At 38.9% G+C, this 21,441-nt stretch overlaps 1 protein-coding gene across 4 annotated transcripts in view; it reads left to right on the forward strand.

Annotated features, from left to right (window-relative positions):
• MYH11 (myosin heavy chain 11) overlaps positions 1 to 21,154 on the forward strand; it is a 63,400-nt gene extending 42,246 nt beyond the window's left edge. For 2 of the 4 annotated variants that reach the window (XM_085302548.1, XM_085302555.1), the window contains 27 exons: positions 470 to 584; positions 1,571 to 1,764; positions 1,933 to 2,054; positions 2,164 to 2,233; positions 2,375 to 2,535; positions 3,374 to 3,482; positions 4,329 to 4,460; positions 4,752 to 4,958; positions 5,363 to 5,500; positions 6,401 to 6,524; positions 6,982 to 7,153; positions 8,108 to 8,320; positions 8,848 to 8,992; positions 9,081 to 9,287; positions 9,756 to 9,860; positions 9,971 to 10,123; positions 10,567 to 10,815; positions 11,076 to 11,288; positions 11,987 to 12,199; positions 12,877 to 13,038; positions 13,753 to 13,881; positions 14,446 to 14,534; positions 14,775 to 14,898; positions 15,061 to 15,269; positions 15,598 to 15,706; positions 16,375 to 16,547; positions 20,540 to 21,154. In XM_085302548.1, coding sequence (XP_085158674.1) covers positions 470 to 584; positions 1,571 to 1,764; positions 1,933 to 2,054; positions 2,164 to 2,233; positions 2,375 to 2,535; positions 3,374 to 3,482; positions 4,329 to 4,460; positions 4,752 to 4,958; positions 5,363 to 5,500; positions 6,401 to 6,524; positions 6,982 to 7,153; positions 8,108 to 8,320; positions 8,848 to 8,992; positions 9,081 to 9,287; positions 9,756 to 9,860; positions 9,971 to 10,123; positions 10,567 to 10,815; positions 11,076 to 11,288; positions 11,987 to 12,199; positions 12,877 to 13,038; positions 13,753 to 13,881; positions 14,446 to 14,534; positions 14,775 to 14,898; positions 15,061 to 15,269; positions 15,598 to 15,706; positions 16,375 to 16,547; positions 20,540 to 20,675 — 4,173 coding nt within the window. In that variant the 3' untranslated portion in view covers positions 20,676 to 21,154. Of the gene's footprint in view, positions 1 to 469; positions 585 to 1,570; positions 1,765 to 1,932; positions 2,055 to 2,163; positions 2,234 to 2,374; positions 2,536 to 3,373; positions 3,483 to 4,328; positions 4,461 to 4,751; positions 4,959 to 5,362; positions 5,501 to 6,400; positions 6,525 to 6,981; positions 7,154 to 8,107; positions 8,321 to 8,847; positions 8,993 to 9,080; positions 9,288 to 9,755; positions 9,861 to 9,970; positions 10,124 to 10,566; positions 10,816 to 11,075; positions 11,289 to 11,986; positions 12,200 to 12,876; positions 13,039 to 13,752; positions 13,882 to 14,445; positions 14,535 to 14,774; positions 14,899 to 15,060; positions 15,270 to 15,597; positions 15,707 to 16,374; positions 16,548 to 17,660; positions 17,694 to 20,539 lie in introns of all 4 variants that reach the window. The other 2 variants (XM_085302571.1, XM_085302563.1) reach the window with 2 other exon arrangements.
• The last annotated feature ends 287 nt before the right edge of the window (positions 21,155 to 21,441 follow it).

Below are 21,441 nucleotides of genomic sequence, written 5' to 3' on the forward strand. Positions count from 1 at the left end.
AGCTACCTTGACTTAAGAATCTTTATTCTTTGATGCCCAAATGGTGAACAAGAAGCATTTCAAGTATCCCAATTGATATGAAACAGTTTTAATTATATAATGTATATATTAAATGCTTTAATTATATAACACATGGAATAGGATTTGCAAAACAGGCACAGCTGTGCTAAGCTCACACGAAAACACAAATAACCAGTGCCAGGGTTTTGAAAATCCATATAATTTGTATTCATCTCTTGCAACAAGACTTCTAAAGGCAGAGCACATCCCTTGCAGTGGATATGTCTGCAAAAAACCTCTTCAGATTCAAGGACATGTAAGAGTCAAACACTCATCAATCTCAACTATAGAAAGCTTTTCACATTATTATTCTTTTGTACTATTTTGTGCTAATATAGTTCCTGTGTTCTTGGCTACTCCAGAATTCTGTATTAAGAACAGATTTTTAACCTAGCACTGTCTCCTGTAGGTTAACTACAATGCAACTGCCTGGCTAACAAAGAACATGGATCCACTAAATGACAATGTGACTTCTCTACTGAACCAATCTTCAGACAAATTTGTTGCAGACCTTTGGAAAGATGGTATGAATCAACTCTAAATCAGTACTGTGGTCTAAAAGGAGAGACTCTTCCTACCAAAAGTGGTTTGACAGCCTCCTCTCACTGGCAGGAAAGATGTATGAAAATGATATGCATAGAAGATAATTCAACTAAAAAGCAGTAATATCCTGTTTCAAATACATTTTTAGGGAAGCATTGCTGGATAGTTTAAAGCACTAACAAACATTTTCCTTATTATTATTTAGCAAAGTACTAAAATATTACACTGTTATAATATTGCTGAAAATGTGATACTGGGCTGTTCATCTAATATAGGCTATCACTGCTTTTTGTGAATGTGGGCAGTCCTTACCTCACATATTCCTCTCCCAAAAGTCTTGCACAGTTCTCTTCAGAGACATATAATCTCAGATAAAATCCATTAGAAGAATGTCTGTATACAAACAAAATATTTTTAAAAAGTTTATACAGATCTAGAACACATATTTACATACACACATTTACATATAACACATATACATATTTAATATATGCACAAAAACAAATAGGGGAAACACGAGCCTCCCTGGAAACACCAGGAGTTGGTTCTGAATTGTGAGATAATTGAGGGAGATTATTAGCTAGAATTTGAGAACCATACACAGATGAGAGTCAAGGGACATTATTATTTCTGATTGTGATACCAGCCTACTGATGTGGGTATTGCACAGAAGGACTATGCTTTGCAGAGTAAACATAAAATAATATATGGTCTATGAACAGCTGTGCATTCAGTCACTCCATTCTGTTACTAGTTACTGAAGATCTGCATTTGCAAGCTTGACAGAAGGAGACTTGTATGTTTGTTTACTCAAAAAGTCTTTCTAGTGTTTTTGCTATCATGCTTCTGTGGCACTTAAAGTATATTGGACCTCTTTGAGAAGTCACATTTTAACAACACCAGGTACAATGTGAGGTGAAAACAGTTCATACAAGCAGTTCCATTCACACTTCCTTTAACATTTCAGTGGACCGTATAGTTGGGCTGGACCAGATGGCCAAGATGACTGAAAGTTCACTTCCCAGTTCTTCAAAAACCAAGAAAGGCATGTTCCGTACTGTTGGCCAACTCTATAAGGAACAGCTGACCAAACTGATGACCACCTTAAGGAATACCAATCCCAACTTTGTACGCTGTATCATTCCAAATCATGAAAAAAGGGTAAATTTCAAATGCTCACTTTTCAGAATTCTTACACATTATTCACGTAGAGTGCTGCTCACTGTAACAGCACACTGCATCACTGAATGTCTTCAGATATGAATATGTAGCCGGTAACATTTCTGCAAATTTCTACTATGCTAAAAATACTCTATGTTCCCTTTTCAGGCTGGCAAGCTTGATGCCCATTTAGTACTGGAGCAGTTGCGCTGCAATGGTGTTCTGGAAGGTATTCGTATCTGCCGGCAGGGCTTCCCCAACAGAATTGTCTTCCAGGAGTTCCGCCAGCGGTAGGGATCCCTTGCTCTAGCCTAATTCAGGGGCTGAAAGTACTGTAATATATGTTTGCCTGTGCAAAATAATGTGATATGTTTCCCCAACACCTACATCTTTTGACAGATACGAAATTCTTGCTGCAAATGCTATTCCTAAAGGATTCATGGATGGGAAGCAGGCTTGCATACTGATGGTGAGAAAAGCATTTTTGATTGTACTGATAATCAAGTCTATATTTCTTATAGAAAAGCTGCTGGGAGTGAATAGAAATAAAAAGGTTTTTTTAAATACCCTAAACCTCAGCACTGATGTAAATATCCCTGTTTTCTTCCAGATCAAAGCACTAGAACTTGATCCCAACCTGTACAGAATTGGACAGAGTAAAATCTTCTTCAGAACTGGTGTTCTAGCTCATCTGGAGGAAGAGAGAGACTTGAAGATCACAGACATTATTATTGCCTTCCAGGCTCAGTGCCGAGGCTACCTGGCAAGAAAGTAAGATTATATACTAAGAAAAAGAATGTTTTTGGCAACAAAGCATTGATAATAGCCTTTAGTTATCCGTATAACAAACTGAAGATATGAAGACGTTTTATAATTATCATTACCTATTATTTGTATTGCATTAGTGCTCAACTTGTGTCCAATGTCCAATTAGACTAATTACAAAGAATCAGCTACATTGTAAGACTACTTGCATTCTCTATACAGTAAGCAAGCTCCTGAGGCAATGGCCCATCATCTAAACATGCGTTTGTACAAGTAGCACAAGGGGCATCCTTGCCCATGACTGAAGTCTTAAGCACTATTATAATACAAATAGCAGCACCTCTGGCATGTATAAAATATTAAATAATTTCTTACATAGCTTGGGCATGAAGCACTAGACTCCTGAGTCATCTGGCATGATTTCAGTTAATCTGCATCACAAAACTATTAATAGTAATGCCCCTTTTCAGCACATTACCAAGGCATTCAAGTTGCTAAGCAAACAAACTTAAATTTAATAGGTTTAAAGAATGATCATCAATACCAGTTCTGAAAGCCATGCACTCTGAAAAGATGCTCGCACCCAGAACTAGATCCATGCTTTGTGGTTTATGTCCACCTATTGAGCATAAATGGACATAAAAGTAGAAGACTAAATAAAATCCTTAAAAGCTAAATAAAGCATAGGCACTTTTTAAGTGATAAAGGAATTTGTGCCAGATTTCCCAAACTATGGAGCAAACCAGCAGACTCCCATGCCAGAATTTCTTTGCTTAATGTGTACATTTTACAGACACCATGTGTTCTCAGACTAAACAAATTTGCTTTGTGTTTTTAATCACAGAGCCTTTGCCAAGAGACAGCAACAGCTAACTGCAATGAAGGTTATCCAGAGAAATTGTGCTGCTTACCTGAAGCTGAGGAACTGGCAATGGTGGAGACTGTTCACTAAAGTGAGTGACTATTATCAGTGAATCTCTCCACAGCTTTCCAAAAGAAATGGAGTGCACATGGTATCAAGTCATGTCATGTGTCAGGAAGACTCTGGATTAGAGATTCACTGGATATATTTATACAACACTATTAACATTAAAGGTAGTTCTACTTTAGGATGAAAACTCTGCTAGTTAAGCAGAGATTCATACAAGATTCAGTACGTATGTGGACTTTTATTTGTCAAAAATTGAACAAGTTCACATAGGTGGGCAATGAGAAGAGAGAGTAAAACTGAATTTTGTGACTACACAGAGATACATATCTATAAGGAACTCAATAGCTCAAGAGTTTCCTCACTAGGACACTAAACATATTCCTGCTAGGCAGCCAAGCAAATTAAGTCCATTTTCCTATTGAAGAAGGCCTGTCTTTTCAAGAATGGCCTTCACTTTGGATATGAAAAACTATTCCTACTTGCACAAACAGCAACTTCATCTATAAGCAGAAACAGACAATAATACTCCTAAGTGTGCATACTGCCTTTCCGCGTAGCAGATAGAGCTTTTGTACATCCTAAATGCATGAAGCCAGACTTGGAGCTCTCCAGAAAGTGACACTATTGAAGGTAGAGGAGTTGACAAGGATCAAAAAATTAATGCAGATACGGTTAAGAACAATATTGCTGAGCTCTGCTGATTTAAAGATGCTCACACCAAGCTTGGTTAGACAGAATCAGCCCACTACCAATGCAACAACAGACAGTGCTACTATTAGTACCAGTTGACCTGGCACTTTTACATATTGCATTCACTAACATAAATACTGAAAGGAAACATTCATAAAAAATCTTTCCTATCCACCAGGTGAAACCCCTGCTGCAAGTCACTCGCCAAGAGGAAGAAATGCAGGCTAAGGATGAAGAACTGCAGAGAACTAAGGAAAGACAACAAAAAGCAGAGAGTGAATTGAAGGAGCTGGAACAGAAACACACCCAGGTGATTTACAGTGCTGCACCTCCAGGAAATGCTAGTCACTTTTTCTCCATTTCTAGAAGCTATTAAAATAAACGTGTCTTTTTAACTTATACTCTCATTTTTATTCATAGCAATGGACCAGAATGAAAGGTCAGTGCAGGTTAACTCCCAGGTACTTGAGAGGAGGCCTCACTTTCACACACAAGACCTGCTGTACAGCCACCAACCTGTACACGAGGACTACCTAACAAAAAGACACTGTGGGCCATTTGCAGCCTAAATTTTAACTTCCTACCCATTTTATCTGTGTAGCTTTGTGAAGAGAAGAACCTCCTTCAAGAGCAGCTTCAGGCAGAAACTGAACTGTATGCTGAAGCTGAAGAGATGAGAGTCCGTTTAGCTGCTAAGAAACAAGAGCTGGAAGAGATTCTGCATGAAATGGAAGCCAGAATTGAGGAGGAGGAGGAGCGCAGCCAACAATTGCAAGCAGAAAAGAAAAAGATGCAACAACAAATGCTGGTAAGGAGGCATAAGTCACAAATACAGACAATAAGTAGTAGATAGAGAAAAATTAGAAATTGGCAAACTTTGGATCCTATGAAAATGTTTGTTGTACAGCACTCTGTAGAATGTGTGTTTATCCTACTGAAGAAAGACTGATCAGTTGAGTTTCTTTCCTCCACACAGTTCTTTATAAACATTCTTCCCCTCTCTCTGTTGAAAAACATCTCTTTCCTAAAGAACTATTTTAACAAACCTTTCCTTCTAAATCACCAAGGCCAGTACAGGTTGTCTATTTCTTAGTAAAAACAAAGCCTGCAACATACCGAATGTAGACTGACACATATTAAGCATTTCCTATAATCCAAACAGTATCTTATTTCCAGAATTCAAGTTTGGTGTGTTTCTTTCTCTCCACAAAGGACCTTGAGGAACAGCTAGAAGAAGAAGAAGCTGCAAGGCAAAAACTGCAACTTGAAAAGGTAACAGCAGACGGCAAGATAAAAAAAATGGAAGATGATATTCTCATAATGGAAGATCAAAATAACAAGCTAACCAAGGTGAGTATTTCGGTTCCTTTTTTTTTTTTTTTTTTAACTTTATAAAAACAGTGCAACATGAGATAAAATCTCCTCTTCAGCTAAAAAACCAGGAATGCTTTTGACTACATGGTGTCATGGCTATTCAGACTCACCAGACAGTGGACTGATGAATCCAATGTGTACGGAACAAATCTCTTGACAATTTTGCCATGCTTATTTAAACATTCAAAATTGTATAAAAATATCAGTTTTGAGGTCTGTTGTGGTGACAGTATCTCCAAAAAAAATTCCCACAGCAATCAAGCACAATCAATGGAAAATATGTCTTCTTGGCCCTGAGAAGACTGAACCATTCTCTTGGTGCACAGAAGTGGTTTTCTTGATTTGATAAGGTATTTATCATTATCCAACTTTCACTTAAATGTTCCTATTACTGCTTGACAGCATTTCCATATGTCTGTGCCAGCTAAACATCTTCCTAACTGAGATCTACCTGGACAAGAGTGGCTCATCAGATCTTCCAACACTGTATTATTCATAGAGTTCTCTATAAATTTCCATGAGCCTTTCAGGCAGATGTCACACACTAATTTCAACCAAATTTCCTGATTAAAACTGAAAGTAAGAATTTATTTGAGCACTTTCTGAAAGGGGATATTCTTCTGAACTGGGTCCTATACTCACAAGCCATTAGAGTGAGTACAAGATTCTAATAGCAGCAGATTTGAGAATATGGAAGTACTAGAAACTAGTCTTCATCTCTTCTGGTATTTGCAGATTGGAATGTGTCACTACAATTTCAGGTTATGCAGCATTAAAAAGACAGTATCTTGTACATTTTTTTAGTTAACATAGAGATGTTTCATGATCATCAACAACAGACATTTCAGGTAATAGAAGTATTTTATTTTTCTTAAGGAAAGAAAACTCCTTGAGGAAAGAATAAGTGATCTAACAACAAATCTTGCAGAAGAAGAAGAAAAAGCCAAAAATCTTACAAAGCTGAAAAACAAACATGAATCTATGATTTCAGAACTGGAAGGTAATATGAACAAGTGTTTTATTTTAGTCATTTGACACATATTAAAAAAAAACAAAATCTGGAGAGAATTTTTCCAAATTTTGTGTAGTCTTCCTGATTTCATATGCTGAAGCCACTTTATTCCAAAACAAGAATGTGTGAACGAGAATCACCAAAATCCTACGGTCAGAACAATGCATAAACTATAGATACCTTTTTTTTCATATAGAAGAGGAAAGGAAAGGAAGTTAGGAAAAGTTAGTGCTTCTTCTGGAGAAAGAGAAATATCTGATTTTTTTGGATGGCTGGAAATAAGTGAAGACAGCAAGGTACTACATGTTGCTTCAGAAACACAGTGATTTGTGGTTAAATATCTGGCCTCACTGGAGACCAAAACATTCATATGTCTAAGTTCAGAATTACATTAAGGACTCCTTATGCTAAGCCACTCCCACGACCAAAATCCTTATTTTTTCAGTGCGACTGAAAAAAGAAGAGAAGAGCAGACAAGAACTGGAGAAAATGAAAAGGAAGTTGGAAGGGGACTCGAGTGATCTGCATGAGCAAATCGCAGACCTCCAGGCACAGATTGCTGAGCTGAAGATGCAACTGGCCAGGAAGGAGGAAGAGCTGCAAGCTGCTCTAGCCAGGTATTCACTCCTGAATCTGCAGGCTCATTGAAACTCTCCAGCTGGAACACATCTCCACTTCCCAGACACAGGGATGCTGCTGCTCTGAATCTCATCTCTCAGTTACATCCTCTCTGCATGCTTCCCCTACCTCCAAACTGCCATTGTGCTAACAAAAATTACACTACCTTATAGACACCTAATCTTCCTTACAGATATAAGCAAAAACTTTTCTCCTCAGTGGCCTTGGCAGTGCTGCCAAGTAGAGAATGGATAATAATAGCATAGTTCATAGGCTTTGCCTTTTGGACAGAAATTATTTAGAGTCTGACTCTGATCCAGTCCAGTCTTTTCTGTATAGACTTAAGTGGGACAACGCTCAACCAAACCTTTTGCTGAATCAGCCGATTCACCATCTCCAGGTATTGCGTCCTGACGAAGTCCAGCTGTTAGATCCCTTTTGCCTCTGTTCTCCCTCTTTCTTGGGCACTTTTTTGCTCTGGCAGCCAGCATCGTACATGTGGAACAGGTGATGAAACCTACAATTCTCTTAACACTACATATAATATGGGAGAGGAAAACTTTAGGTTTTCTGTTCAATGGTTAGGACAATCTGCACAATGAGCTGAACCTACAGTTTTAAGTAGCTACATACAGATCTAATGCAGGACTTCCAAAACTCTCTGACATACCTTTCTGCTCACAATTAACAATTACCATTACGTATCACTGAGAACTCTAGAATATTGAATCATTAAATATATATTGTTCAAGTACAATCCACAAGCCATCACAAGGCATCTTAAATAGAGCATTAGATAGGTTAACCACATTTCCTCCTGAAGTGATAACACAAAACTCAATACTTACGGTTTGTTAAGATTAAAATTACCCCTTGGGTATAAACCTTTAATTTCTGAAAGATCTTCTCAAAGTGAAATTTTGTTTTAATATATAAAAATAATTTCCTTTCAGGCTTGAAGAAGAAACTAGTCAGAAAAACAATGCCCTCAAGAAGATCCGTGAGTTGGAAGCTCATATCTCTGATCTCCAGGAAGACTTGGAGTCTGAGAGAGCTGCAAGAAACAAAGCAGAAAAACAAAAGAGAGACCTTGGTGAGGAGCTGGAGGCTCTTAAGACTGAGCTTGAGGATACTCTGGATACCACAGCCACCCAGCAAGAGCTCAGGTATAGAGACCTAGCGTATAGGCTAAAAATAAACATCACTAAGTTCAATATAACACTGTCTAGTGATTCACACGGAGCAAAGAAGACATATTTGTGCACCTGAAAGTGAGAAGTTAGCAAGGTTAGTGGGAAGGTTATTGTTCTAAACTCTGACAGTGATGGTCTCCAAGATCTAGACAGTCAAATTAATCAAATTTAGGTTATCTAGATTATTTTTCTGGAGCCAGGTATCTAATCTTCAGTTACAGCATAGGCACCTAAATAATTCAGTCTTGTACTTGATTAGATAATAATTCTAAATCTGATTTTTTTCCTAGGACCAGGACTTCGCATTTCCACTCAAATGGCTTTCAGCAGTGTGGCAGCATGTAGCTTTCCCACTCCCAAATCTCCAAAACCCTACATAAGAATTGAATATGAACTTTGACAACTGCAGTAATCTTGTACAATTGTGCAGTAGTGCTGTTTTCCTTGTGACTGGAACATTCTTATCTGCTGCTGTTCCATTTATATGTGTTACCTTACAGAGCAAAGCGTGAACAGGAAGTTACAGTGCTGAAAAGAGCTCTGGAGGAGGAGACTCGAACTCATGAAGCACAGGTCCAGGAAATGAGGCAAAAGCACACTCAAGCTGTGGAAGAGCTAACAGAGCAGCTGGAACAATTTAAACGGGTAAACAGTAACCCATCTCATTGAAAACTATCCACTGGATACCATGGCTTCCTTCTGTAGGTCACCTTTCTTCACTTAATGCTTTTAGGCTAAAGCAAACTTGGATAAGACCAAGCAGACACTGGAGAAAGAAAATGTTGAGCTCTCTAATGAAATCAGGAGCCTGAATCAGGCCAAACAAGATGTGGAGCACAAAAAGAAGAAGCTGGAAGTACAGCTGCAAGAATTACAGTCCAAGTACACTGACGGAGAGCGTGTTCGGACAGAACTCAATGAAAAAGTTCATAAATTACAGGTATGAGGGAGTGTGACCTTTTATTGTTGACACCTGGGCTTGAGAAGACCAGGTAGACTGTACTCTATCAGATCACATCTAGAAAAATCTTGGCTCTGTTGACTTCACATGGAATGTTCTGTTTTTTGTCACCTGTAGGTTCCCTGTCTTGAACCTTTACTTTGGTTATAACACAATGAAATGATTATAATCACAGGGTCTCATGGAAGCAAAAGCTTTCAGCCTCATGGTCCTTCTATATGTGTTGTGGCCTGTAATGCTACATGCAATGAACAGACTAGTGTGGTCTGTTTAGTGACTGTTGCAAATTTTACAGAGATTTTTTTTTCTGCTTGAGGTGACCCAGAAGTATAGCAGCAGGTTCAGATCCTGTCTGAAGTTAGGATTTCAGTCTAGAGCAAATTAAAGTTGGAGGAAGATACTGAAGTTGTGCAAAAAAATGAGAATATTCACTGTGGTCTCCCACAGGTTGAGGTTGAAAATGTTACCAGTCTGCTCAATGAAGCAGAAAGCAAGACAATCAAATTGACCAAAGATGTTGCAACCTTAGGATCTCAGCTACAAGACACACAGGTAAACTTGCATCCAGTACGGCTCACCTATAGAATATATAAAGTACATTACAAAAAGACCTAAACTAATGACCATACTGCTGATTGATGTGGTGACTGTGGTGACTATAGGAGCTGCTCCAGGAAGAAACACGGCAGAAGCTAAATGTGTCTACCAAGCTTCGTCAATTGGAGGATGAGAAGAACAGCTTGCAAGAGCAGTTGGATGAAGAAACAGAAGCGAAACAAAGTCTGGAGAGACATATTTCAACACTGACAATACAGGTATCAGTGCCATAGCTAAATCACTAGCTCCGTCACTGAGAGTTTCGTCCATAATTCCAGAGGTTTCAGATCTTAGAACTATCCCAACATAACAGGTGGGCCTTCAGGGAACAAGTTCTTAGCCCAGATGGCACCAGTGAAGCACTACAATGCAGCCAGCAGTCTCCTCCTTTACAGTGTGATCTCTAGGATAGGTACAAATGCAAGATAGGTATAAACACAAGACAGCTCCCAACAGTCTTGCACATAAGGCCTGTATGGGCCTACTAGGCCTATAGTCTGCTTCATTTTATGAAGGATGGGTGGTTGGTGACTGCCACTAGCTTCACATGGGTCAAATTAAATAAGATTTCTGGGTCATAGTTGTGTTACGGCTACCTTCTGTGCCAAGCTTTACTGTTTGTGCCCTAAGATTCTTTTCATTCTCTGAATTCAAATTTCAGCTGTCTGACTCTAAGAAGAAACTACAGGAATATGTTAGCACAGTAGAAACATTGGAAGAAGGCAAAAAGAAGCTCCAGAAAGAAATTGAAGGTCTCACACAACAGTTTGAGGAAAAGGCTGCTTCTTATGACAAACTGGAAAAAACCAAGAACAGACTCCAGCAGGAGCTGGATGACCTGGTGGTGGACTTAGACAACCAGCGTCAGCTGGTCTCTAATCTGGAGAAGAAGCAGAAGAAGTTTGATCAGGTATGGATTTAAAATTAACTCCCTTGCTGTGTTATCACCTGACTTTCCTGGAACTTACAGAGACACCATTGCTTAAGTAAAAGATATAGCAGAGTCAGAAAATAAATTTAAATTGAATTACTCATAAAGCAGTTAATTTTCTACTCATATACATTTATGAAAATGCAGAGATTTTTCTCTATCATTAACAACTGACAAGGCAGTTGCAACAGAAAAACCCTATTGCTAATGACTTTCTGTATTAATTTACCTTTTTACAGATGCTAGCCGAAGAGAAAAACATTTCTTCCAAATATGCAGATGAACGGGACAGAGCAGAAGCTGAAGCTAGAGAAAAAGAAACAAAGGCTTTGTCACTGGCTCGGGCACTTGAAGAGGCTTTGGAAGCCAAAGAAGAACTGGAGAGAACGAACAAACTGTTGAAAGCTGAAATGGAAGATCTTGTTAGCTCCAAAGACGACGTTGGCAAGAATGTAAGTTTCTAGCTCAAAACAACTTCCACAATAACAACTTAAAATAGCAATTAACAAAGAAGTGTTTTCAGCATGGGAAGTTATGTGTAGCACACAAATCCTTTCAGCAATATCAGATATTTCATGTAGAATTCAAAGGTTATCCCATTTGTGCCCAAACCTTCAAGAGACTTGGCAAAATAACCATAAGCATCTTTATTCTTGACATGAGTTCAAGCCTGAAGAAGATTCTTACTGATTCTAAGACAGAAAAAAAATAAAGAGAATCTAAATCTAGTTTATTAAGCAGCTTCGAAGTTGCAAACTCTGCAGATTTAATTTTACTGATTATATTTGACTGTTCCACCATTCATATAGCTACATGTAGTACCAACCAGAAATCTCCACTGATGCCTGGCTAATCACTTTTTTATTACAGTGACATGATAATATTACTTCTAATACTAATTGAATCCTATGACAATACTTGACTAGATTAAAAATGAAAGTGTGGGACATACAGAATCTCTGGTTGTAAGATCTTTTGTCTTAAGTCAGATTTGTAAGTGTACAAAAAATGCTAGCTTACCACTTTTGGTGCTCTTGTGGGCTCATTGTCCACATTCAAATATTGCTTACATTGCAAATAGACTATGTTTTAGCTAGAATTATTTTTTTATTTCTTATAATAATTCTATTAATTTCTTATTGCTTGAAAGGTGCACGAATTGGAGAAGTCTAAACGTGCCTTTGAACAGCAAGTAGAAGAGATGAAGACACAATTAGAAGAGCTGGAAGATGAACTACAGGCGACTGAAGATGCCAAACTCAGGTTGGAGGTTAACATGCAAGCCCTGAAAGTACAGTTTGAGAGAGACTTACAAGCCAGAGATGAACAGAATGAGGAAAAGAGAAGACAACTCCTTAAACAGGTATCATTCCCACTGTTGCCTCTGTAAATGTCTCATGAAAACAGTTGAATGTCTCCAACCTCACGCAGTTACTAAAGCACTTTAATACAAGAAGGAAACATTATATTCCCTTGCACTTGGTGAATTAAAAAATTCCTAGGTTATTTTAAGAAAAAAGGCACAGAATAGCATTACAGCATTATATTTTCTCCCGTCAAAATAGCACGTGCACAATTGTCAATAGATGTAACAACTTTACATTACAGTTAATATTGTATAAAACATATGAATTGTTATTTCTGACACAGTAAAGAGAAATTTGCCTGTGTTCTCAGTGCAAGTGAAATAAATACAGCTTCTAATATATCTGCCTTCCCAAGGAACAGTAATGGATCCAGAAGTGTTAGAAATGAAAATGGACAGGACAGAGCCTATTTGCCTAGTAGTCTTGTGACAGCATGGATAAATATTGTATTCATCATCCTGTAATATGCATACTTCCATGAGGACAGAACTCAAATTGCTAACTTGTTTCAAGAACCTTCAGTGTCCGAACAAAATGAAAATGTATCTTAACTGCTGTTGATACCACAATTAATAGACCTTTATGGGGATGTACACATTACCCAGACATACACAAAGAGCATTTAGAAGTGCTGAAGGGCCTTCCTAAACTTATCATCTTCTTTAATGATCAGCTCCATGAATATGAAACAGAACTGGAAGACGAGCGGAAGCAACGTGGCCTGGCAGCTGCAGCCAAAAAGAAGTTGGAGATCGATGTTAAAGATCTAGAAGGTCAAGTTGATTCTGCTCATAAAGCTCGGGAAGAAGCCATTAAACAACTACGCAAACTACAGGTACGTAATTCCACAAATATCATTTTTTCCACTGCTGCTTTTCATATAGCCACAATATGCAAGTTAGATGACATTTGTTGAAGGGTCAGTTTTAACTGAACTCCCACAGCCAGGTACCTGTGATGCCCAAGTTGAGTGACAATGAAAAACTTTACATAGCAAACCATGCAGATCTTAAACCTCACCAATGCAGAGAACTTCCAAAATTGTCCGGCCAGCACTCATGTGCTATTGACCTACTCAAACAAAGGAAAACATATAGATTACAATGTACAGAAAGGACCACCAGATAAAATATTATGGGGCTTCAGCTCTGGTCCTAACATTGATTCAAATGCATGAAACATTCTTCACAAATCCTGCTGCTTCTGAAATAGCATTTTCCTATTTATACTGTAAGTCTCTATATCAACTGTTCTGTCATATGCTGACAGCTAAGCAACGACAATGTGTATATTCTGAATGCTTAAGATCAAAGGAAATAAGGACAAAAGACATTACAAAAGCTGCAGCACAGAAGTGAAAGAAGCTCTCTTCTTGGAATGGCATTTCAGACCTTTCTAACATGTGCTAGCTGACTGTTAAAGAAAATATCCTTAAAGCAGGCATTATATTTATGTAAATCCATATGTGTTCTGATGGGTCCAAACTTCTGTTTACTAAAGTTGTGATAAAGCCAGGCAAAAATAAACCTTTGATACTCTTTTCAACTAGGCTCAGATGAAGGACTACCAACGGGAGCTGGACGATGCACGAGCTGCCAGAGAAGAAATATTTGCTACAGCCAGAGAAAATGAGAAGAAAGCCAAGAGCCTGGAAGCAGAACTCATTCAGCTTCAAGAGGTAAAGTGGGAATCTTTTAGAGCAATATGAAGCACATGATCTACTGTGAACTACACATGATCTTCGGTAGCAAAATAGAATTTGCACTTTTAAGAACTGAAACAAATATAATTGCTATCAGGGATGGAAAGCTATAAGCAGAACTTCCCATGTCTTCTGTGCACTCCACTGAAGTTGTCATGACTACATCTAAGCAGTCTCAGATCAAGTTGAAAAAATTACCTCAGAGAAAGGCACAGTTCACCAGATTTAAGGGGAAATGAACTGTATAATCCAATACAAATAGTTTCCAATAGTTACAAATTCCCAAAGTCTTGTTAGTACTAGAACTCCTAGGTGTATTAAATAGAAATCTTTGTGACTAAAAACAATAAAATAGAAACCAGATGTGTATTTTCTTTTACTTTCCTAGGACTCAGAGTACCATAAGAATTTATTCTGTTAACAAGATAACCCAACTTACACTGATGTTAGAAATATCCCAGTCTTGTATATCATGCTATGACTAATTTCATCTGAGCTCTGGCTCATTTCTTTACCATGCTGCCTTTTCCTTTCTCCTAGGATCTGGCTGCTGCAGAGAGAGCTCGCAAACAAGCTGATCTGGAGAAAGAAGAGATGGCAGAGGAACTTGCAAGTGCTGCTTCTGGAAGGTAGGAATGGACGGGTTACCTGCAAGGCTATAGTCATGAGGCATTCAGTAGCAGGTTTGCCAAGAGAAGGTATGATTCTGTGGCAATCTAGGCTTGACAAAACAACATGCATGCATATGATCTGTTTTATTGAAATATCTGGTTCAGTTTCCTTTATAAATTTGGGGCAAGCCCTAATGGTTTCAGACATGTTCAACTGGTCAGAGCCTAACTACACACTTCCTAAATTTAAACTTACAGGACAAGCCTTCAGGATGAGAAACGGCGCCTGGAGGCAAGAATTGCACAACTGGAGGAAGAGCTAGAAGAGGAACAAAGCAACATGGAGGCAATGGGTGATCGTATGAGGAAAGCAGTACAGCAGGTAGAGTTCATTTCAGCACTTGTGCGTCACTTTCTGTTTGTAACCCAGCAAAAGCTATTTGTGAGTCTGAATAAATATTTGGAGAGTTGCTACAAAGAACATTCCCTGTCATTTCCCCCAAAGCTGGCAACTCTTTTGACAGCATCCATTCTCACCTTGCAGGCAGAGCAGCTGAACAATGAGCTAGCAACCGAGCGCTCCACTGCACAGAAGAATGAAAGCGCTCGGCAGCAACTAGAGAGGCAAAACAAAGAGCTGAAGAGTAAACTGCAGGAGATGGAGGGAGCTGTGAAGTCCAAATTCAAAGCTACAATTGCTGCTCTGGAGGCCAAAATTGCTTCTCTTGAAGAGCAGTTGGAACAGGAAGCCAGGTACTGGGCTCCCAGTGGGCACAGACATCTACTCATTGATCCGGTTACTGAGAAACATAAGTAAACAATGTGTGCAGGATTTGTGTCTGCACGTTTAGAGCAGATCTCCTTACCTCTGGAGCCCCTCTAGCATCCAGCAAGGACAAATACATATTTGTTTTGATCAGAAGGAGAATCTGACACTTAAGTTTTGTTCAGAATTCATCTGTTAATTTCAGTAAGGCCTTTAATATACAGGTCCTTGGTGCCAGTTCCACAAGCAGAATGTTTGGGGCAGGTGAGGGCTACACACCTTCCAGATCACCAAATGTCACACTATCATTTGCAGAGAGAAGCAGGTTGCAGCCAAGACGTTACGCCAGAAGGACAAGAAGCTGAAGGATGCCTTGCTGCAGGTGGAGGATGAAAGAAAGCAAGCAGAACAGTACAAAGAGCAGGTATCAGGCCATGTCATGAAGGTCTTAGGCTGGGGCAAAGGGATTTCCAGGTTTTACCCCCAAGAAAGATTCTCTACTCTGTCTCAAAGAAATATCCCAAGAAAGGCCAGACTTACAGCTACTAGGAAGAAGGAGGCTCTTCATTCTAGAAAGCAGACTGTCTGCTTGGCTTTTCTGCTGGGAAAGCTACACAGCCCTCTGCTAAACTCAGCCTCAACAATATGATTCTCCTTCTATCCTGAGGCAAGTGCCAAAGTCCTAGTCCTTGTCAATCAGCCAGCTGCAACAGTCTGACTGTGCACAGGGATTAAACAGGACTGTGCGCAACAGTCCCTATTGGAACATGAATGAAGATGATCACATTTTGTCCAACACTCAGAAGTTTAGCTTTACATAATGCACACAAACCTGCAAACCAGATAAGCACAAGTGCAGCAAAAAAACAAATATGTAATGTCTGAATAAAGCATCTATCAGCAAAATAAACTTCCAAAGACTAAAACTATTTTTTTCTAGATTTTAAGGTTCCACCTTTGATTCACACATGTTTTAGTAAAGTTCTCTCAAAAGAAATACGAAATTAAAATGAGGAATGAAGAATGTAAAGCTTTCAAGTCTCTTTCATTCATAAATGCTTCATAAAGCATTACTCTTCAATTTCCCTTTAGGCCGAGAAGGGCAACACACGACTCAAGCAACTGAAAAGGCAGCTAGAGGAAGCTGAGGAAGAGTCCCAGCGTATCAATGCAAACCGCAGGAAGCTGCAGAGAGAGCTGGATGAAGCTACTGAGAGTAATGAAGCCCTGGGCCGGGAAGTTGCAGCACTGAAGACCAAGCTCAGGTAGAGTGCTCTTGTTTGGCATAGCTGTTCGCTCTCAGTGAGAGCCTTCAAATTCTGAATTAAACTACAGAAGTGAAAAAAATCTGTTCAAGACCAGACACTCTAAAGACATGGGGAAGTTACAGACTCCGTGTATTAACTTGGCAGATACAACCAAAAGTCAAATTAAGAAGAGGAAGTGGCCTGCAGCATTCTCAGGCTTTCAGCTGTGAGGTGAACAACTGTGATAATACGGCACAGGCCTTATGCTTTTTCTGACTGAAACTTCTGTTGGCTTAAATAGAAGTAGAATTAGGTTGGTTGTATTTGAAAATATCCCTCGTAATAATGACTGTATATACTCATTTGTACAGTTAAAAATAGGTAGGAATGCTGAAGCTTTTCACGCTTTCATGCATGCCCAACTCGCACACAGTGACTGTAACCAGTCTTACACAACCCCATAGGCAGCCAAAGCCAAAGCACATTATGTGATTTTTACCCCAAAAGCCACTTTGGACTTTGCCATACAGGGATTCAGCGACATCAGACCAAGGAAAAGACCAAAACTTTGCATTTCTTGTTAGAGCTGACTGGGGAAAAGATAAAGCACTGTTCAGCCAGCTACATATCTGAGTACTCTTGTAATCGCTGGGCCTGAAAACACCAAGTCAAAGAAATAAGGAGGCTGATCTGAATTATGAGGAAATTGCTGTGTCTACACCATCACACTATGAAACTTAAGTTTCCACCTAAAACCAAGAGTATTTTAGAGGAAAACAAAGCACCTACCTAGTTATGTTCTTTCAACTCTTGTTCAGGTTAATAGTGTGTTTGCCAGTAATGTCCATGAATCTTTAGGTATGGATTTACTTGAAGGTGGAGCGTTAGGAATGTGGTAGTATTTTCCATTAGCACCATCTTGGGTGGCGTGTGCTCCTGGTTGCCTTAGAAAGGAGTGGATGCAGCCAGCCCTTTTATGCAATACAGCATAAAGTTGACTTTTTGTTTGATCTGAATGCAATGTAATTGGCTGTAATGTACTTTGTTTAATTATTTAAAAGTAATCTATATACCTCTGATAATGACCATGTGCTTAGTATAACTGCCCGGGACTCTCTATCTCTGTTTCAGAGGGACACAGGAACCTTCGCAATGACTAAGCAGGTACCATGCCTTCAACTTTGCAGCTAGCTTGTGTTGTACAAATTTCCATTTTCTTTGGCCCAAGTAAAATTTATGTGAGGTTTCTGCAAACTGTGAAGGCTTGGATATCTTGGCATTAATCTGTTTTATCAAAAGAGACAAATATTACAATAATCTAGCTATCATCAGCTGTTGATCAGTGATTCATCTTTCTTACAACTAGGTTATGTACTGATTTAGACTTACCAATGTTGCATTGTCACTTCTCATAAGCTCTATCAAAATAGAGTACCTAATAAACTACTCTGATTCTTTTCTGCATGAGAACTGTCTTACACCTCTTTACAGCCACCATCAAAGATGAAAATGTTGCAAACCAAATATACAACTGATTAGTAAAACTGATCAAAAACACTAATGAATATGAATGGAAGCATCACAGCATGTTGTTAGAATTTCACAGTATTTCTTATGCATTTTGTAATACTGACTCTAAGGTAAGACCTTATCTAATTCACAGGAGAATTGGGAAGACCTTACCTGCATGTGATCTATTACACATTCATGCCATCCAATCACAGATAAAAGATAAAAATGTTGCCTTTCATTACACAGCATTTGGTACTTGTATTGCTTACAAATAGCTATTACTTAGGCTTTTAAAGCTATTTGTAGATATTATGTTGCTTGTCTACTGTCATTATAATGTAAAGCACAGACACAGAAATTAACATTGACACTGTAACCTAGCACAGCATCTTATTATACTTTATCACACCCTCTAGAGACAGGAATAACATCTGCTTTTACAAAAATTAAAGAGCTACTGCCTTGTAATATTTGTATATCTTTTCTTTTACATACACTGGATTTTGCTGTGAATACACAAATATTTAAAGAGGATGTCTTGTCCTTGCATGTGTCGTTTAGTTAGCTTAGTATTTCCAGTGAGACTGTTGTTCAAGCACTATTCCAGTAGCACCTATTCAAAGGTAAATTAAATAGGGAGGTGCTAAATGAAATACTAATGTTTAGGGCTTGTCTCAACTGTACACATTAATTTAAAGGCAGTGATGTAAATGACTAAATGAATATTATCAAAGCCATAAACCTGTTTAGAGAAACAGATTTAAACTGAAAGTGTTTATCTACAGGGTCTGTACCAGTTGAAGTAACTTTTAAGTTCACATATATTGCAACAGTTTATGTTAACAAGGGCTTGGTTTGTCATAGCAAGTTTTCTTCTTTGTAGCCAAAACTGTACCTCAATATTTGGTTAGATGCTTCCTGCTAGAGTCAGGAACTGTTACTTCCCACCACTGAACTACCACAAGGTAAACAGCCATCTGATAAATGACTTGCAGGTAACAGTCCAGACAGCAGCAGTGCAAGGGGCTAAGGAGCTCTTTCTGGTGAGGACTGAAATAATTTTTTGACAGAAATTAATGAATTTAATAACCTAACTAAAACTTTCTTGTTAAACAGAATATCTGCTGTCACAAAGTAGCAGACACTGCTGTTTGAGTCTGCCAAGCACGATACAGTAGAAATGACATACCCTTGTGTTCATTACATGCCCCTGACACCAGAACTAAGGACAGCAAACAATAAATCTTGGACCAAGTTTTCGGTCCAGGTAATTGCTCAGTTACACCAAAGTTTAAGGGTAGAATAGTGGAAAATGGTAGATTACATACCAAAAAGAGTTCCATCTTGGAAATACAGGTTTGTGCCTCTGAAATAAGTTAGTCCAGCCAATGTTCTTGCCCACATCCTTTGTACAGAAGATTGAACTTTGGAACTGAATAGTTGCTTCACAAAGGACAACACAGGCTTAGTCTTCTGCAAGGACAAGACAAGCCTTTAAATATTTATGCATGATTGCTGTACCCAAAAGTGTGGAGTTGGGTGTATTTAACACCAAATTAGTAATTTTGATATAACATTCAGTGATCATGAATTTATTTTATTGCTTATGTGTAGTCTCAAGCCTTTACAAAGGTTTGCTTATGAGGGGCAAGTGAGAGGCCACGTTACAAAACATGAGTGTTTTATAGCCTAGTAGCAATAGTGGCCAAGAAGAGATAAATAAATCTTCTGTCTCACTTGTTCGTATCTCCCCCAAAATTTAACCTGAGAATGAAAGTATCCCTGGCTTGGGCTGTGGCTATGAAATATATGGGGGGGAGGAGAGAGAAAAAGGGGACAAGATGGGGAAAAAGCATGCTCTGCAAGACACTTGCTCTGTTAAGCATCAGCATATGAGCTATGATACAGTTTCAAAATACAGTGGAGGTATCCTCTCTCCATTGTAGAAGTGGTTGGAGCTACTCACAGCTTAGGCTGAAATAAATATTGCAGCACCTGTGGTACTCCAAGTAATGCAGCCTTTGCAGCGGGGTGTGGGCTCAAAAAATCTTCCTGATTTCCACAATACCATTGCAGGCCCAGCCTCACAGGCTCCTGCAGGAGCTTTCCATGTCTCCTCACTCTTCTAAGAGGACAGGAGGGATGCTCCCCTACTGACAGGGATAGAAGCAGCCACTGCACAACTAGTTGCAGTCCCCACTAAGCAAACACAGTGATAAGAAGTAGGGGCAGAGTAGGGTGTCTGGGGCAGACCAGTCTACTTAGAAAGGAACTTTAGGCACAGCAACAGGAAATCCCATCACACTTCCAAGCAATTGAGAGTCTCAGCCTATCCACAGATTGGTTCTGTATGCTGGAGCGCAGAGAGTCACACCAGGGCCCCACAGCTGCTGGGTGTTTTGCATTTGAAAACCTCAGGCCCCCAGGTACTGTTACAAAACTCTGTGCTTGTCCAAGGTCTACAAATGATCTAAAGTCTGATTTTTTCCTTAATGCAGGAGGGGAAATGAACCTACATCTTTCGCGCCTCCTCGTCGATCTGGAGGCAGAAGGGTGATTGAAAATGCAACAGAAGGATCTGAAGAAGTTGATGCAAGAGATGGAGATTTCAATGGAACTAAAGCCAGTGAATAAACAACACGCTTAAAAATTGCACTGCAGCAAGGGGAGAGAAGATGGTATTTAGCACTGTATAAGTCTACGCTTAGTGTCAAGGTCACGTACACCCACTCCTCTGATGATGATAAAAGCACAACTGCCTTCTCTCCAATGTATAGATTGAAGTACAGCAAAACTTATTTTACCATGAAATGTATTTGAAAAGGTTTTTTAAAGTCAGAGTAATTCACTTAGAGGATTTTCCACAAAGCAAGTTCTAGTAGCTCAACTTAAATCCCAGTGAACTGCAGTATACACAGAATTTGTGAGAGTGCTGCAGAAAAAAGGGTATTAACCAGCTTTTCTTAAATCTGTCTACTCTCGATTTTGTCTTGAGTATTTGATTAATACATGGGTTTTTTTCCTGACTACTACACCCCTGATGCACCATTCACAACGTGGAAGTGCCTTTTTAATCACCTACTGAAAAATAAAATATCATTCATACAAATTAAGTCAACTGTTACAGTTTTATATGCACCATGGATGTGCTTACACACTAATAAAAGGCTATAAAAAATCCTCGAGTTTTCTTTTGTGCAGGTATCACTGGGGTACAGGAGAGCATGCTGGAAGTGAATGGGAGATGCAGTGGAGCTTCTTTACAACTCAATTATCTTCTACAGAAGGTGAACTGTAGTCACCAGAGTGAAAAAATTATTTTTCTTAAGCAATGGATTGTGAAGAAATTAAGAAAAAACATGTTCACTGAGCTGAACATAAAGTGATATGAAGCACTTTG

The sequence above is a fragment of the Rhea americana genome, unplaced genomic scaffold (assembly GCF_003343005.1).
Source record: "Rhea americana isolate MKP2758 unplaced genomic scaffold, rheAme1 scaffold_10, whole genome shotgun sequence".
In the NCBI taxonomy this organism is placed as follows: domain Eukaryota; kingdom Metazoa; phylum Chordata; class Aves; order Rheiformes; family Rheidae; genus Rhea; species Rhea americana.